This window comes from Schistocerca piceifrons, chromosome 1, assembly GCF_021461385.2.
Source record: "Schistocerca piceifrons isolate TAMUIC-IGC-003096 chromosome 1, iqSchPice1.1, whole genome shotgun sequence".
Taxonomy (NCBI): domain Eukaryota; kingdom Metazoa; phylum Arthropoda; class Insecta; order Orthoptera; family Acrididae; genus Schistocerca; species Schistocerca piceifrons.
Window position 1 is genome coordinate 1,042,221,773 of NC_060138.1, and position 17,541 is coordinate 1,042,239,313.

At 36.2% G+C, this 17,541-nt stretch overlaps 1 protein-coding gene across 2 annotated transcripts in view; it reads left to right on the forward strand.

The window, feature by feature from the left end:
* Positions 1-17,541, forward strand: part of LOC124796384 (progestin and adipoQ receptor family member 3-like) — a 184,813-nt gene that overhangs the window by 156,616 nt on the left and 10,656 nt on the right. For both annotated transcript variants that reach the window (XM_047260551.1, XM_047260557.1), the window contains 3 exons: positions 6,430-6,582; positions 12,045-12,233; positions 16,968-17,058. In XM_047260551.1, the coding sequence (XP_047116507.1) occupies positions 6,430-6,582; positions 12,045-12,233; positions 16,968-17,058 (433 nt within the window). The remainder of the gene's footprint in view (positions 1-6,429; positions 6,583-12,044; positions 12,234-16,967; positions 17,059-17,541) is intronic.

Below are 17,541 nucleotides of genomic sequence, written 5' to 3' on the forward strand. Positions count from 1 at the left end.
AAAATACAGAACTACAGCCCCAGTTTAATTCTTTCACCATGTCACAGATATGTGATACAGATGTTAGTGTCAGTGGCATTGAAAAATAGCTGAAATCACAGAAATTGTACAAGGCTTCAGGGGCTCTGTACAGAATTTGCAGCTGAATTAGCTCTAATTTTAACCATTATATACAAACGTCCCTGGAACAAAAACGTATGCCCTCTGACTGGAAGAAAGTATAGATTACACCCGTCTACAAGGATAGCTGAAATGATCCACAAAACTATCGTATTGCGCAGTCTAACCAACTGATTCATTCTGCAAAATTAATTTAACTATTGATTAGGTTATTACAGATAAGATTGTGTTTAAGTTATATATTCAGTTTAAATGAAAGGTATAAACCAAACAATGGGAAATCCAGGATGGAATGTAACAATATTATGAAAAGGAAAGTTGCTACTCACCATATAGCGGAGATGCTGAGTTGCAGATAGGAACAACAAAAAGCCTGTCACAAATTAAGCTTTGAGCCATTTAGGCCTTCATCAACAATAAACGTAGACACGCACACACACACACACACACACACACACACACACACACACACACACACATTTGCATTTGTGTACAGTTTTGAGTTTCGTTGTACCTATCTGCAACTCAGCATCTCCGCTATATGGTGAGTAGCTACTTTCCTTTTCACAATTATGTTAAAAGAAAGGTATATGTGAAATAATTTAATTTTACGGAATGAGATGAAAAGTATTTGACCATACATTATGAATTCAGGCTCATTACTGCTCCAAGAACAGTTAAATGATTTCTAGCCTGCTGTGAAATGTGTTAGTATATGATCAGTCAGATGTATGCAGTTAATATTTGGGATTGCCTAACAATACTCTGCTCACACAAAACTTCATTAGTGAAGTCCAGTTGTAAGACATACTGAGAATTATTTTATTTTAGATGCTAAGTTCTGCTCCTGTTGGATTGCTCCTTCAGAAACTTTGCAGAAGGCTGTTAAAATTGAAATAAATCAGGGGAAGTGAGTTACTTACGTGAGATTACAGTCTTCACTTACGAGTTTTCTGTTTCCCAAAAAATGTAAAACAGATTACAGAGGTAGCTCAAGAACACTGTTTATCAGATAGGTAGGCATTTTCCATGCTTTAATAATTTATGCTATTCTAATCAAAAGACTTTGCAATTTGTAATAATGATACAAGAAAATACAAGACTGAAATACAAGAAAATACAAGATAGAAATACAAGAAAATACAAGACTGAAATAACATAAATTAAATGGACAAATGATTTCACTACATTTAATTTACAGCTACTTTATTTCAAATCTTATGCAGTTGCATACAGTGCATAATAACCCATGTGTGTCTGAAATGGGGACTGATTAAAATTAGTGTAACACACATATCAAATTCATATGCATCAGGATGGAATAATTTATTGATCAATCGATGGACAAACATTATTCAGTGTATTTTGTGCAAAGAGCTTTACAGATAGGCAAGTACAATTGTCATGTTTTGGATATTTCTATTTCCAGGCTCCTCAAAGAGTAATATTGTGGTGTAGTGAATGCAATGGCTTCTTTAGGGTTCTAGGGATCTCTATACTATGTAATATTACATGTACTCACTGCTAGTATTCCAGCAAAAAACAGAAATCCTCATCAAACAAACTGTGAAACTCACACTCATGATACAGGTCCCAAACAGAATTTTCACAAAGGTACCATCACTCAAAAATGAAATATGGCATAATGTACATTACCATAACTTTTCTGAACTACTTTCCCCTCATTTCAGCATAAAACAAGGGGTTAATAGCTTAATAAGCTGCCTAAAGTGGAACAACAAGTACATATTTGTATGCCTCTTATAAGCAGCCTGAATTATTATGTTATAATAAATAAAATTGTAAGCTAATTCTTAATTTGAATTGCTGTAAGTAAGTGAAATCTCCTTATAATTTCACTAAAAAAGTAACAAGTTAGTAATATATTAATATGCTAAGTTAATATAAGGTTGTTATGTACCACAAAAACAATCAGATACTTGTCTTTTGTTACATTATAATTGCAACAGCCTGCAACAGAATATGTCATGTAGCATTGGAAGGCATGCTTTATTCTTTCTTATGGTACTATTTCATGTAATTAATAGTTACTTTTAATTCCTTTCTTTCTTTTGTTTGAGAATTTTTATTCTTTATATAGAAACAATAAACACAATAAGAAAGAAAGAATTGTGTGTAAAGTTGAAACAATAGTACGTGATACTGAATTCATGTTGAAACTTCAATAAGGTTAACGGGATTTTCAAAACAATGCTGTCAGAGATGATCACTATTATTATTGTTTTTCCCCATGAGTGACTTGTGGTTAAATTAGCAGAGTGTCTCTTACCGATTATAAATGAGAACATGTCATTTACTTCTTGTTTATTACATAAACATAATTTGCAAACAGAACATAATTTTCATGATATGCACTGCAAACAGAAGTTAGGAAAGGCCACTATTCACCTTTATCTGATTAATATGATACACAGACACAAGTAACACCCAAGAATGTTATTTGGTTTTGAGTGATTATTCTTATTTTAATGTAAGATTACACACTCATACACACAGTCACACAGAAACCTGCAGCTGTGATTTATTTTATTTTATTTATTTATTTATTTTATTTATCCATCTGTTGACAATAAATATTGTAAGGATGTTGTCAAGCCATTTCAAAGAAATGGACACAAACAATATATACGTAAAAAAGTACAAAACAAAATAATACAATGAGGTTAATAATAATACAATGAAAGTAATATATCCTATATACATCCCTGCTTGTTATTTTAAATGCATACTCTGTTTTTCATAAGGCTTTAGTTTTGTCCTCCCTAAACGGCAAGTCCTTATATACACAACACTGCTTAAGTATATATTTACATCACACAACAGCTGTCCTTTAAGTGTGTAAATGTAATGAATGATTAGGTAATGAATGATTAGGTACATATTGAGTATTTTCCATTTTGCCTTTATAAATATCATTAGAAAAAATTTATTGACGTACATATTCATTTACACAATAAAAACATTGTTCTACTAGAAATTTTTTAAATTCTGTTTTAAATTTGTTGTCATCTTCTAACTGCCTGATGTTGACTGGCAGTGCGTTGTACAGTTTTGCACCGATATGGCTCGCCTTTGTGTATTCGTCATTTTTGTTCGCTAAGTATGGAGTGCTGCGCTATTAGGGGTATTGTAGTTATGAAAGTTGGCATTTGTCTGAAAATCTGCAATGTTGGTCCTGACATACAATACACATTTGTATATGTATAATGATGGTATAGTAAGTATTCTAAGCTTTTTGAATATGGGTTTGCAGTGTGTCTGTGGATGACTGTGAGTTATTATTCGGATGGCCCTCTTCTGCAACAAAAAAATTTATTTAAGGCGCCCTGTTGTGGAACCCCAGATATTATTCCGTATGAGGCAAGAGATTGAAAATAGCCGAAATATGCCATTCTGGCACCCTCTGAGGTTCAAACATTTGCAATAATTCTGAGAGCAAAACAGGCTGAATTAAGTTTCTGTGCAAGTTTTATTATGTGGTCATTAAAATTTAAGTTTTCATCCACATGAATGCCCAGCAATTTTGTGGATGTCACTCTGTCTAAGGCTTTGTCACCCCACACCAGATCGAGATTTACATTTTGACATCTTTTCCCAAACTGCATATAATTTGTTTTATTTACATTCAATGTCAACCTGTTTGCATTGAGCCAAGAGTGGATGTAATTTAGTACTTTATCAGCAGTCGTTGGTAGCAATTGCTTTGGTGCACTTATTATCACACTAGTATCATCTGCAAATATTATTGCTTTGGCTGCATCATCTGAGGTGTGAAAATCATTTATATACACAAGAAACAATATGGGCCCTAGGATGCTGCCTTGTGGTACTCCTATTTCTACATTTTTTGCCTCTGATACTGAATTTATTTTGTGGTTGAAGTAAGTTGATGTCAGTCCTACAACTTGTGTTCTGTTTTTTAGGTATGATTCAAACCATTTTTTTCCTATCCCATGTATACCCAACGATTCCAATTTTTCTAAGAGAATGTCCTGGTTCACAGTGTCAAAAGCTTTGGAGAGGTCTAAATTTACTCCCACTACACTATAATCTTTTTCTAGATTTTTGATTATTTGTTCAGTGTAGCACATTACTGCTGTTTCGGTATTTTTACGTGCTTGGAAGCCATGCTGATTTCTGTTAAGTAAATTATGATCATTTAGATATGTGTTGATTCGGTGCTTCATCAGTTTTTCTAATATTTTTGAAAATGCTGGGAGGAGAGAAATTTGGCGATAGTTTTCTACCTTATACTTGTCGCCATTTTTAAATAATGGCTTCACTTTTTAAATTTTCAGCCTTTCTGGAAAAGTTCCTTCACTGAATGATAAATTGGCTATGTGTGCAAAGGGCTTTGCGATTTGTGGTGCTGTCCTTGTTATGATTGACACAGGCACCTCCTCTATGCCAGCCGACATTTTGGGTTTCAAGCTTTGTATCACTTTCAACACTTCACTCTCATTTGTTGGCTCTACCCTCATCCTACAAGCTGTTTTTGGATATTCAGGTTTTTCTTCGTTTATAAATTTTAAGCTTAATGAAGTTGTTGCATTTATGAAATAATTGTTAATATAATTTGGCAAATCTTGTTTATTAATACTGACATTTTTTAAATTTTTGAAGCTAATGTCCTGGTTTTCACAATTCTTCCCCGTTTCAGTCTTCACAATACCCCATATGGCTTTTGATTTGTTTTCAGACTGTCTTGATAGTGACAGAGAGTGGTGCTAAATTTGACAGGAGTTTTGGGGCAGGGGGAGGGGAGAGAGGAGAGATGGGAAGAAGAAAGGTTGTTGCCCACCCAACCTATGCAATATAACCTATACGATGCTCTGAGCCCTGCACCATTCTCAAATGGAGAACCTAGATGCAAGACCTGTACTATACACCTACCTACTACCTCCTATTGCAGTCCAGTCATAGACATTTCGTATTCTGTAAAATATAGGCCCAAATGGGAAAGCATCCTTGTTACATACTAGTTGTGCTGCAATTACATTGCTGCATTCTATAAGGACTGACAGCTAATTACCTGCCTTCCCGAGTAAATGTCTACTGCCAAACTGTTGTTAACCACAAAACTTGACCACCCAGTTGCTGGACACGCTGCACATCCATACCAAAGAGTTCAATGGCTACTTCACTGCCCATATCATTATCATCCTCTCACGCTGCTCTTAATGTACTGAACTTCATCATCCTCTTACCTTTACCCTCACTTTTCCTTGTCATTTCCCACACCATTCCTCCCCAATATTCAACCTTCTACATATCCTCCTGACCCCTCCCTCTTTGGTTTGTGAACATGCGCTGCTTCAGTCCACATCTTACCACCGCTGCTAAAAGCCACTTGTCTTCTCCTGTACCAATCTCCCAGTACCCACATCACTCCCCCGAGCTCTTCATAGGCCCATACTTCTTCCCCTCCATATCTTAATTCCCATTACCACTACTCCTGTCAGCCTGGTCAACCTCTCATAAACAATCAGTATCATTGCCGCTGTGGATCTGTGTGTTTATTTGTACATAAAACTAGAAAAAGAATGGTAGTTTGAAAGTTAATATGAACATGCTGTATTATATGCCCCTACACAGTGCAGATCAAGCAGCTACAGGTGAGAGGTGTTATAAATAATGTTCTGTCATCAGAGTGATCATTACTAGTAAATTACTTAGCACATCTTGTTAATAAGAGGCTACAAACAAAGGAAAACAAGATGATCTGAAATTACAAGGCTGCAGAATGTTTCTCCATACAGTTTGTCTCAATTTTTTTTCCATAGAAGGCTAGAAGTGTTTGCTTGTGTGCTTATAATCTTGCAGGATGATACAGTGTCACTTGATTAATGTGCAGAAGTAGAAGTTTAGTTAGAATTTGTCTGAACATACCGACTGACATACATCAAATCATGAACTGTCTCATTTACTAAGAAACAACATGAGGTTATATAATCTGCTATGATTCAGAGCTTTTCATGTGGGAGCTTTATGTGCTATAATCCTGCATGCAGATATTTCCTATAGTTTTTAGAAGTTTTCCTTTACATAACCTAATGTGTGTTTTGTTAATCCACCCACAGTAGTTACTTAAATGAGCCTATAACAACAATCCTTTGCTGTTGTTTTCATGAAGAAAATATCTGCATTGAAGTCCCTCTAAGAGGATTGTTGTTACAAAATTTTAAAGCAAATAGTGCTACTTTGAATGAGAGACTAGAATATGTTGACTGTGAATCAAGTCTTAATACCATGTGTGTTATACTGTAATGTATTTTTTTCTTGTTCCAGATATGTATGATACTGTCATCACTTTATCATACCTTTTCTTGCCGGTCAGAAAAAGATTACCTTTGCTTCCTTTCATTTGATCTTTTTGGCATAGCCCTCAGTCTTTTGGCAATTTACATGTCTGGGGTCTACTATGCATTTTGGTGTCATAAGGTAAGGATTGTTCTTATGAAAAGCATTCATTTTTTTGGACAATAACAAAATAGATTTACAAAGAACAATACCTACATGAAATGTGATAATTAATGTAATTATGGTATATGGTTAATTTGAATGCAAACAGAAGTCTTGTGCAGAGAAGTATGAAGCAGTCAAATTTTTGTACATCTGTAAAATAGCTGTATGGGCATGGTCGTACACCTTGTGCATACATGAGGTGTATTTGAAAAGTAAAGGTTGCTCGGTCATAAAAAGGGAAATGTTTATTCAGAAAGAGCTTTTATTCACAGTTTTAGTTTCCTACAAATCTGCTTCATGTTTCCACATAATCACCATTCATCTCTACGCATTTTTTGTAACATTGCTCTAGTTTCTTATACCTATCATATTCACATCATTGTCCAATAAGCCATTACTGTTCCCAACGCAAGATATGAAGTTGGGACTTGTTGATAGCAGTCCAAAAACACTCATCATCTTCACATCATTGTCCACTAAGCCATTACTGTTTCCAGTGCAAGATAGTTGCTGAGTATGGATTGGGACTTGTTGATAGCAGTCCAAAAATCCTTGTCTGCTTGTCATTTTTGCCCCTCATGTTAGTCAGGCCCAGTGTTGCACACATTTTGTGATCTGAGATTTTCTGTGACAGTCGTGTATATACTGGTGTATGCAGTGTGAAGAAATTCAGCACCCAAAGCACCAGCTCCTAATTAGATCATAGCTTTTTATCCACTTGTTGCCCAGTTTCATCAGCGGCAATACTGGATCTGCAACTTCGCTTTTCATCATGGACATTGGTATAGCCAGTTTTTAATGTCGTGACACTGTTGTCTAACCTTTTCTTCACTCATTATTATAGGTCTATAGAGTAAGTACACCTCATGATGAACTGAGGCAGCTGTATATACTTTTGGACACAGAAAACGTATTACAGCTGGTGATGGCAATGATTTTCAAAAGCTTTATTGCTAGCTTTTGTGCACAATCAAATCAGTACTGGACCAAAACAATAACTTCTGTGGCTTTGTAAACAATCGATAGATAGTGCTGCATTTGTCCGACCTCGGTCTGAGCTGCCAAAATTGATACATAAGCAAATTGTCCTGATCAATTTATTTTACATAGTTTGAAAAAAAAAATATTAAGCATTCTATTCTGCAACATGCTTTTATGTATATTATTCAGACATATTGGTAGCATGGGTGACATTATGCACTCATATTTCATATCATACTCTGCTTCACAAAGTGAAGCACCCCAAAGACATGATCGGATGTCAGTGTAACTTTGTACAGGTACACTCCATCAGTGAATATGTAAATGATTAAGAATTACAAATCTCTGTGACAGTTAGGTCAACCACCAGAGTGTATTAGTGTTGTTGTGTTTAGTGTTGTTACCAGGCCTGGTTAGGGGTGTGAACAGCATCAGACCTCGAGTCATTACTGTGAAAGATGTGGTGATACCATGTACTTCTCTGAGGCAGCATTATCTGCACCCTGTACTGTTGGTCTCCATTCAGCCAGCTGGTCAAATCATGCAGTATCCAGATTTGTGGAGTATTCAGACGTGACAGAGGGACCAGTGTTGGAATGCATGGGAATGTGATGACAGCCATACTCCTCATCAAGGTTCTGGTTGACCACATCTCACACCACCACAAGGGAGGATTGCCATATTGTGCCATTGGTAAGCCCTTAACATCTGTGCCTGTCATCTGAGTTGTGTCATCCTGCAACACTGGTTGGAGACTAGCAGCAGCTGTAATAAGGAAGTATCATCCCATGCTTTGGAGGGACATAGCTGTGTCACTCCTGGAGCTATGGTGTAGGGAGCCATCCTGTAAGATTTCAGGTCATGGCTGGGAGTGATTGAGGGAACTCTGCTGGCACAAAGGAATGTGATGGATAGCCTGCATCCTCATCCATTATCTCTCATGTGATAGCATCATGATATCATTTTACCGGGGCACAGTGCTCATCTACACACGAACTGTCATCATGATGTTGAGGTTGTCCCATTACTAGTAAGATCACCAGATCTGTCCCCAATACAGTGTGTATAGAATGAGATTGAACATAAACTCCATCCCTGTAGAGTATTGTACCGCAAGGAAGCAAGGGAGAGGATATTGCTTTTGGTGGCCAGAAGCCTCTTTCTACAACACAAATGCTTACATGGATGAATACTGTTCTTTATTTACATGAACTAGAAGTTTTACTTAGAGTCCATTTTTTGTGGTACAAGCTCATCAGTAATAGACCTCTTGCAGACTGATGTAAAGTAGTAGTCTTGCTATAGTCACTAATTTGGTCACTATGTACTGTCGTAGCCTGTGACAAACTAAGCCTGCTCCGCGAATAAACTGACAGATGCCAACTGGATGACTGAGTCAGTGAGTGAGTGAGGCCCTCCGGTTGGCAGCGGCCTAAATACATGCTGTTGAGAGGACATTGGCAGCCTGTTGCTTGTGAGTGTGTCTCTGGCCTCTCTTGTGATAGGCATGCTTAAGTCAGCACCTGCTAATTGACCTTTGCACTTCATCTTTGTCGACCGGTGTGCTGGTGACAGCTTGCACCAGCACAGTCCCAGTACTAGTGTATCCAGGACCATTTCAGCAGTTGCGGACCAGCTTGTCTCAAGAGAGGATACAATGGCTTTACGATACCTTCTCAGTCAAATCAGTGCATTCATTCGGGCCCCAGAGGTGGTGCAATGTCATACTGATAAGCAAGTTCATGCTGCCAAGTTCTTGCAAATTTGTAATCACAGAAATAACATCACATAATGACTCTGTCTGAGAAGGTTTACTTGTTTCCACCCTTCTTCATGATTCTTCAGTTTTTCTTTTTCTTTTCTTTTTTTTTTCGGGCTGTGTACTTTTGCAAAACAGTACATTAATGTGATGTTTGATGCAAAATCATTTAATGAGATTGCCCAAATTACATAGAGCCATCATCTGTCACTAGTGTAAGTCAAACTGAAACGAAATGTGTAATACCATTATCGACTGTATCCATTTTCCTATTTTGTTATACTCTTGAATGAGTACACTGTCTGATCAAAAGTATCTGGACACCTTTAGTGGGCATTAATATGGGATGAGTCCACCCTTCACTTTTATCTGTCTTGAACTCTGCTGGGGCACTTCCATGACATGTCTGATTATCTTTAGAGCAATAGCAGCCCATTCTTCCTCAAGAACAAGAGCTGAAACTAGAGAAAGTAATGATGGTAGATTCTGGGGTGTGAAGGAAAGTTGGCATTGTAACACATGCCAAAGGTGTTGCATTGGATTCAGGTTGGCTCCTTGGGCAGGCCAGTCCATTTCAGTAATGTTATTGTCCACAAACCAGTGCCTTACAGATGCTACTTTACAATAGTGTCTATTGTCATACTGATACAAACAATAATCATCTCCGATGACAGGTAACTTTCTCCATGCATTCACCAAACACAAACCCTACCATAAAATTGCCACAGAGTATAGCACGATTTATCAGTCCGAATCATTTGTTCCCAGCCATCCACTGTCCAGTGGTGTTGCTCTTTACACCATCTCAAGCATTACTTGGTACTCACTACAGAAATGTGTGGCTTTTGAGCAGCAGCTCGACCATTGTACCCCATGGTACCCTGTTAAATCCCTATGCACAGTCATTATGGTAGCTGGATTGCTGGTATCAGTTTGAAACTCACAAGTGTTTCCTTATGCTGATTTCATGTGATATTTTTACTATTACCTCCACAATGTTCGATGGTGCCTGTTTTTCAGTGTATGAGACCTGCTTGGTCTTGGTTTAGCTGTAGTTGTTACTTTGCATTTACACATCATAATCACATCACCAACAGTTGACTCTGGCAGCTTTAGAAGGGTTAAAATGTCCCTGATGAATCTATTGCTAAGGTGACATTCAATTATAAGCCAATGTTCAAAGCCCCAGAGCTCTCCAGACACTCTTTCTGCTGTTACTGGTTCTCCACTAACTACACAATACTCCCTGCCTCCTTTCATACTGGTGGGTCCACCACTTGTGACATCTAGTGGTCAATTTCACATTACAATGGAGTGTCCAGATACTTTTGAACAGATAGGGCAGACTGTTCCAATGATGTGCCATCAAACATGGGTGCCCGCAAGCACTCTTCAGCTCACCCATGGGCAGGGGGGAGGCAGTGTAGACAGCCCATCAAATGATGTGGTTACATGCATGATGTGATTACATGCATGATGTGGTTACATGCATGACTTAATAGGTCACCTGTAGCCACCAGAGCTCGGCCAGTGGACTACAGTCATGTACACTATGATCTGGCTGCCAAGTTTCCCACCTTGTGCCCTTGCCCGCCTGGCTGAAAGGTGGTTGGATGAAATGTGAAAGCGTGCAGGAGCAACATGGATCTACATATTTGAAACCCTTGATCGGTAGAAAATTACCCTTCCCATCTTTATTTCTGCTTCTAATGGTGAGTTAATTTTCTTACATGTAATGAGTGTTATTCTATGTTTTCTTCATTGTTTTGGTTTTTGTTTTAAGTTATCCTACCACTATTTGTCATCCTGACACCAATAATATTTTTATCAGAAGAGGAGACCATTGCTTTTTTACTCCATATGCAAACTTCGTTTCCTCACGATGAAATCTGTCAGTTTGTCATCATATTCATCATAATTAATATTCATTCTGAACTGTGGGGCACTTTATTATTTGTTTTAATATTTTTTCGTGTTTGTAAAATTTTTTCCTTCTTATCTGGCTGAAACAAAATCTGCTTTAAATTTAATAACATACTACTACCTCATGTTGTGTTCACTGTGCATTTTTGTTTAACCTGTTAATAATTACAGTAAGGTACTATTTCCTGCAATCATCAGTTCTTTTTATTTGTGTATACTGTGCCTTGAAGTTATGTTACATTAAGAAACGTTCAGCAAGTTGTGTTTTGTGGTTAACATCTGAGTGAAAAGGAACTTGTTTGAAAGATTCGAAAGTACGCCAGTGGCAACTGCTTGTTATTTTGATGTGCACAAAGTAAATTTCTTTGTATTTAGAAGTATAGCCTTCTATAGTTACTAAACAATTTCTCTTTTATCATCAGTTTTTTGTAATGTCAGACTTTACCTACTTGAACATGTATGTTGTGTAAAGGTGCTTATTTTTCTATGTCTGCACTCATGTACAGTTATGGCATGAATGACTCTTTATTTATTGACTCTATTTATTTGAGACATCTCACCTTTCATTCATTACATATACTGTTAAGTGCTAGTAACGTAATATCTACTGCTGTGTTCTGTTAGATAAATTTCATTAAATTTCTCTGAAGACCTGTTTGAAAGCTTATATAAAATTTGTTATAAGTAAATAAAAATTATTTTTATATGTTTCCATCCTGAAATCTCCATTGTGTTTTATTTTTACATAGCTTTATTTCTATGGGTTTTGTTTCAGAACCTGCAGTTATTCTATTTGCTCACAGTTAGCCTGATATTCCTGTTTGCTATGATCATTCAAATTCCCAGGTTGAGGGTTGATGCAAATATGAAGCTCATTGTTTTTGTTTGTTGGGCTGCTTATGGAGTTGTACCAACATTTCATTGGACTGTGATAATGGGTGGTTATGCTAATCCAGTTGTTCAGGTATGCATTACTCTAATTTTATATATTCTTATTATTATGTTACTCTCTGATGCCATCATTAAAAATTCTGTATTAAACTTATTAACGTATTATTGTACAATGTTGTCTTCATTCATATGATTTGTTATTTGCAATGATTCCTCGTTTAAGGTTCAGGGTTCATTAACTAATGTGACAAAGCATTGTTAACTGAGGAAGCATTTCACATTATGAATAAGGCTTTCATCCATACAGTTAGCATTACCTGTCTTTGGTTATTTTTGACTAACAGTCATGGGTTTACATTATTACTTGATTCAGCATTAGCTGCTTTAATAGATCTATTGTTAATTTCACAGAGTTCAATTTTGTGAGTGAAATTCCAAGCAGGCAAGGCATCAGTACTTTCAAAAGCTGAACTTTAGCTAACCATTAACATTTTATTTACTTGTGTTATTCATTATAAATTCAAAGAAGCAATATGCTTATGTGTATTTACTATGGATGTCATTTGAATTTATATATATCTTCTGTTTAGAATATTTTTCTTACGGTGTGGTGCTACTCTTATGAGTTTCCATTATGCCATGTTATGCTAGCATCATAATATCTACAAAAATTTGACTGCATTATTTACAATACTCTTAGCATACCTATAGTCTTTTTTGTACACAGTTTTCAATTTTGTAAATGTATCTATGGCAACATCTCAGTGTTGTCACAGGTCTGTTAATGGCTACTGTTTTCACCTGCACCTGCTTGCAATTTGCAGTTGAAAGTTGGCAACTATGCTAGTAGCTGTCAGAGATCATCTTATGCCAACTCGGTTGTAGAATCATGGAGATAGAATAAGGGGAGATGGCGCTACTGACGTATGCTGTACGTTGTTTTGAAGCCAGTGGGTGGGGTCTGCCGCCATCTTGGATCCCCCAATACATTAGCAGACGAGTGTTTACAATTGCTTCTTGTTCATTATTTCTGTCGTGTGCATGTGATATTTGTTTTATACAGTAAATGTTACACTGTTTTAGTGAACAACACAGCCTAAGGAACACAACTTCAAACGTTTTTCTGCTCTTAAATGCGTATTCGATACAGTAATTCGACACTAAAATATGACACTTCTGACCTCAGTACTGTAATTCCTTTTTGTTTATACACTTTGAATAACTGAGAAGAGAAGTATTTGCTATGAAAAGCATGCTTTTGTAATCCATTTCTATTCACTTTCATTGTGTTTGTGTCGATAATTGATAAAGCCAGAACTCCAGAAGCAATGATTGATAGTTTAGAGGCACTGATTTGTATTCGTTGCTTTTTCAAGTCAAATGCACATTTTAAAAGTTCAAGTTTGCGAGAAACTTACCTTATTTCCTCTGGTGTCCCAGAGATGTATGCAGGGATGATATAAACAAGCCAGCTGTCATGTCAACAAAGTGAAAGATTCGTTAAATTACGAAGGAAAAGAACTGAATTTAAGATTGTCAGATCCACTGTAGTTTACACATCTGATTTGTTTTTAAATTGTACCTACCAAGTGACATTCAGTGTGGCAGATAACAGCGATTTACAGGGTAACACGACAGCACAGTGATTAATGTAATGATCTAAATAGCTTGGACTTAGATAGGGAACTTTGCTTTAACAAATATTTAATGCTTTAAGTACTTATAATTCAACCACTGTAACAGGCGTTCACCCAGAGAGCTCTTCACATTGAATTGATAGGAAATCTAAAGTCAAATCATAGAAATAAAACCATACAGCAAAACTTTATAGTGCATCAGAATTTCAAGTATATATTGCTTAAATAAGTCCACTTATGAATGAAATGTTATTTGTTTAAACTTTAGACTACAATCAGAATGATTAGTACACCCATAAGTGACGCAAGCAGGCATTTTTTTATCAAAACACTTCATGACTACATGGAATCAAACCACAAGAGGCAGAAGTTTTGGGGTAGCTAACATGGCGGACCTTCACTTGGGTCAGCTTCACGTTTGTGACCTCATGACAACTCCTCTTATTTTTACCACCATGTGTAGAATATAATGTCAAAGATGTTGGGTGTACCAACACACATATGTATGCTATGACCAAACCCTCGCGATTTTATGTAAATTCAATTTGTCTTTCTAAATGGCAACAAATTGAAATTCAATTTGTTTTTCTAAATGACAACAGATTGCAGGAACACTGCCTGAATCATAGCACTGGCTACATTCAATATCGTTTTGAGATTGTGAATGCATCCATCTGTTGAACAGCTTAAGTTGCAAGTGCAGGGAAAGAGAAGATTTTACCTTATTAAACACTTTGAAAGAAATATTATGTGTAGGTTCTTATGGTTGCCCAGCTCTGAAGAAGCTAATTTGATTTTAATTAATTCTGAAATTTACTGTGAATTTAAAAGCAAAGTTGTTAATTCTACTTCGTGCTCAATGTTCTAAGATGGAAGCAAGCCAAACTGATTCTAACGCCATGTTCTGGCAGCCATCTTTAAACTGTTTTGTGCAGTTAATTATTGAAATTTATTAACTGGACTGTGAACTTTCAGTTAGCAAAATTTACTTCAGCAAACAAAAAAACAAAGGTGACCAAAGCATAGATACTTAAAACTGAAGTTTAAACGAACTGTATTGTTATCATTGTATTCTGAAATACTATAGTCTTTGAAAATATTGTTACAATTCTGAAGATCATAATTTTCAGACAAGTTACTGTTTATAATAAATGGCAAAGCATTGAGGCTCAAACAGTAATGGAATAATCAGTTAAAAATCTGATCACTGTTACTAATAAACTGCAATGTTCCAATTAAATGTTATTTCACTTTGACCTAATATGACTGATAATCCATTACCAAAAGTACTTTACTGAATAAAATGAATCTATTACCTTGTTGAGGTGTGTGTTGAAGAAAGCATGATTGCGGTTACATCATTGAAGTGATGGTGGATGATGATCTCACATAGCTTCTTCATGTTTCTGATAACTTAATACATGTCAAGCAACATGACACTCCCCAGAGCCATTTTCCCAGCGATAACCATGACTCTGAAACTTCACAGGATCATAAGTCTGGAAATTCTTACAACCACGACTTGATGATTGCAGGGATGAATTAAAAGCATGTAAGGGAAAAGCCATGCCACTTTGATGAATCATTGAGGACTTTTAACACCGTAATAATTTTACATCTGCGGCCATCGACAATGTTTCACACCACTCAGTGCCTTTCCAATCTCTCCTCTTCACACTAGGGTTGTGCATGGCACCTCTAAGCATGACAGTCCAGTCGTTCAACTGAATCGCTAGATTTTTACAGTATTAATTTTTCTCTTAATTACAGCGTCAGCTAAGAGGAGTTGCTTACATTTTGATAAATAACTAGTACACTGTTTTCATCTTTTTTTAAAATAATACACATGTAGAAAGTAATACATTTGACAAGTTTACAAAGGGATATCTATCGCCAACTTGCACATACAATTTCAAGATTAATTGATCAATATTTGTATCAAAAGCATTTTTTAAAAAATTGTTATGTATATGACATAGCTGTTCCATTACAGCCCCACTAGCCTAAAAACAAATGTGCATTAAATGTGTTCTACATCAGAAACCATACAGAATAGGCCTGAAGATTTTTGCTTCAGATGAGCACTCTTGTCATATCCCTGAATATTGACCATTCCTCCAAGGACGTTCTGTATTTTTGTAGCTTTGTTCCATTCATTGCACACGCGTTTTTCTTGCTGTGCATATGCAAGTGCCTGATAATAAATGAGTAATAACTGTATATTGAATAATCCACTCTACTAACATTGTTTAAGTATTAGTAAGTTGTAGTTGGCAGTGTCTGTGTTGATGAAATTCAAGGATTATGACTGCATAAAATTTTATTGTTTTCATTGGGAACATTAGTTAGATCATACAAGTGTAAAGGTCATCTTGAAGCTTTATTCAGAATGCCATGAAGGTTCAAAATGAAGTTAACCTTTCAGTTTCTTCATTTGTTGTTTATTTATGGATCACGTATATGACAACTTTTTGTACATAGAGTTTGACAGTACGATATAAAGTCAGTGTATCAAATGCTTCTTTCAAAAATGTGGACCGCCTGCTACTCACCTGGTAACTTTTGATCTTTCATTGACTTTATAATGTGAGCTAATTTAAGTCTGAAATCATCACAAGGTAAAGCATCATTTGCCAAATACATTATTATTCGAAGAAACCCCTGGGAAAAGAAGTTACACAAAAAAAAAAGGAACACACACACAAAATTAATCAGCATTAAGCACTGTAGTTAAAACACACATTTTTGCCACTGGAACCCTAATTCATATGTTGCTGAAAAACTGATCTGTGCTTATGAGGATGAGTATTTTGTTATTTCAGTTATGAAATAGATCCAGCAGTGTGCTTTCAAGTGCCTAATGCCAATTGTTATTGATATGGGTGTACTTCATTCATTAAATTTCATTTTACATTATTGCAGTGCCTGTGTTGTTATTCATTCCCTTATACGGATGATGGTTGCTTGTATTTGCAACTGCGAATACATTTCATGAAAATTTTGTTTCACTTACTTCAGTATATTCTAAACATTCACTATAACTATAGAGAAATTCTTTGACATTTTTTCTTATATTTGAGTAAATGAAATTTTACAGTCTTATAGAATATTGGAAAACAACCATTAAACCATTTGTATTTACCAAGTAAAGGCGTTGTCTTTCATTCTAGTTGCTGCTGCCCCGTGTTCTTGGCATGTATGCGATAAGTGGACTGGCATTCTTCATTTACATGTCAAAAATACCAGAACGATTTTTCTCAGGTATGTTGAAATTCATTAACTCAAGTCAAGGCATTGTCCTTTGCTACAACTTTCGTAACTATGAGTGAAGAACATGTATGTTACATATAAGGAATAGCTAGAATTTCAAGTGCCAGGTTAACTGTATTTGGCTGTAGTTTGCAGTTGCAATATATGGAAGAATTTTTTAGTAATAATTAATTTCTCAACTTAAATGACCTGTGACAAATGAATTGCACCCCCTCCCTCCCTTTTTTTTATCATGGTCGTAGCTGGAAGTTTGCAACAACATATTGGATGTTGTTGTTGTTGTTGTGGTCTTCAGTCCTGAGACTGGTTTGATGCAGCTCTCCATGCTACTCTATCCTGTGCAGGCTTCTTCATCTCCCAGTACCTACTGCAACCTACATCCTTCTGTATCTGCTTAGTGTATTCATCTCTTGGTCTCCCTCTACGATTTTTACCTTCCACGCTGCCCTCCAATACTAAATTGGTGGTCCCTTG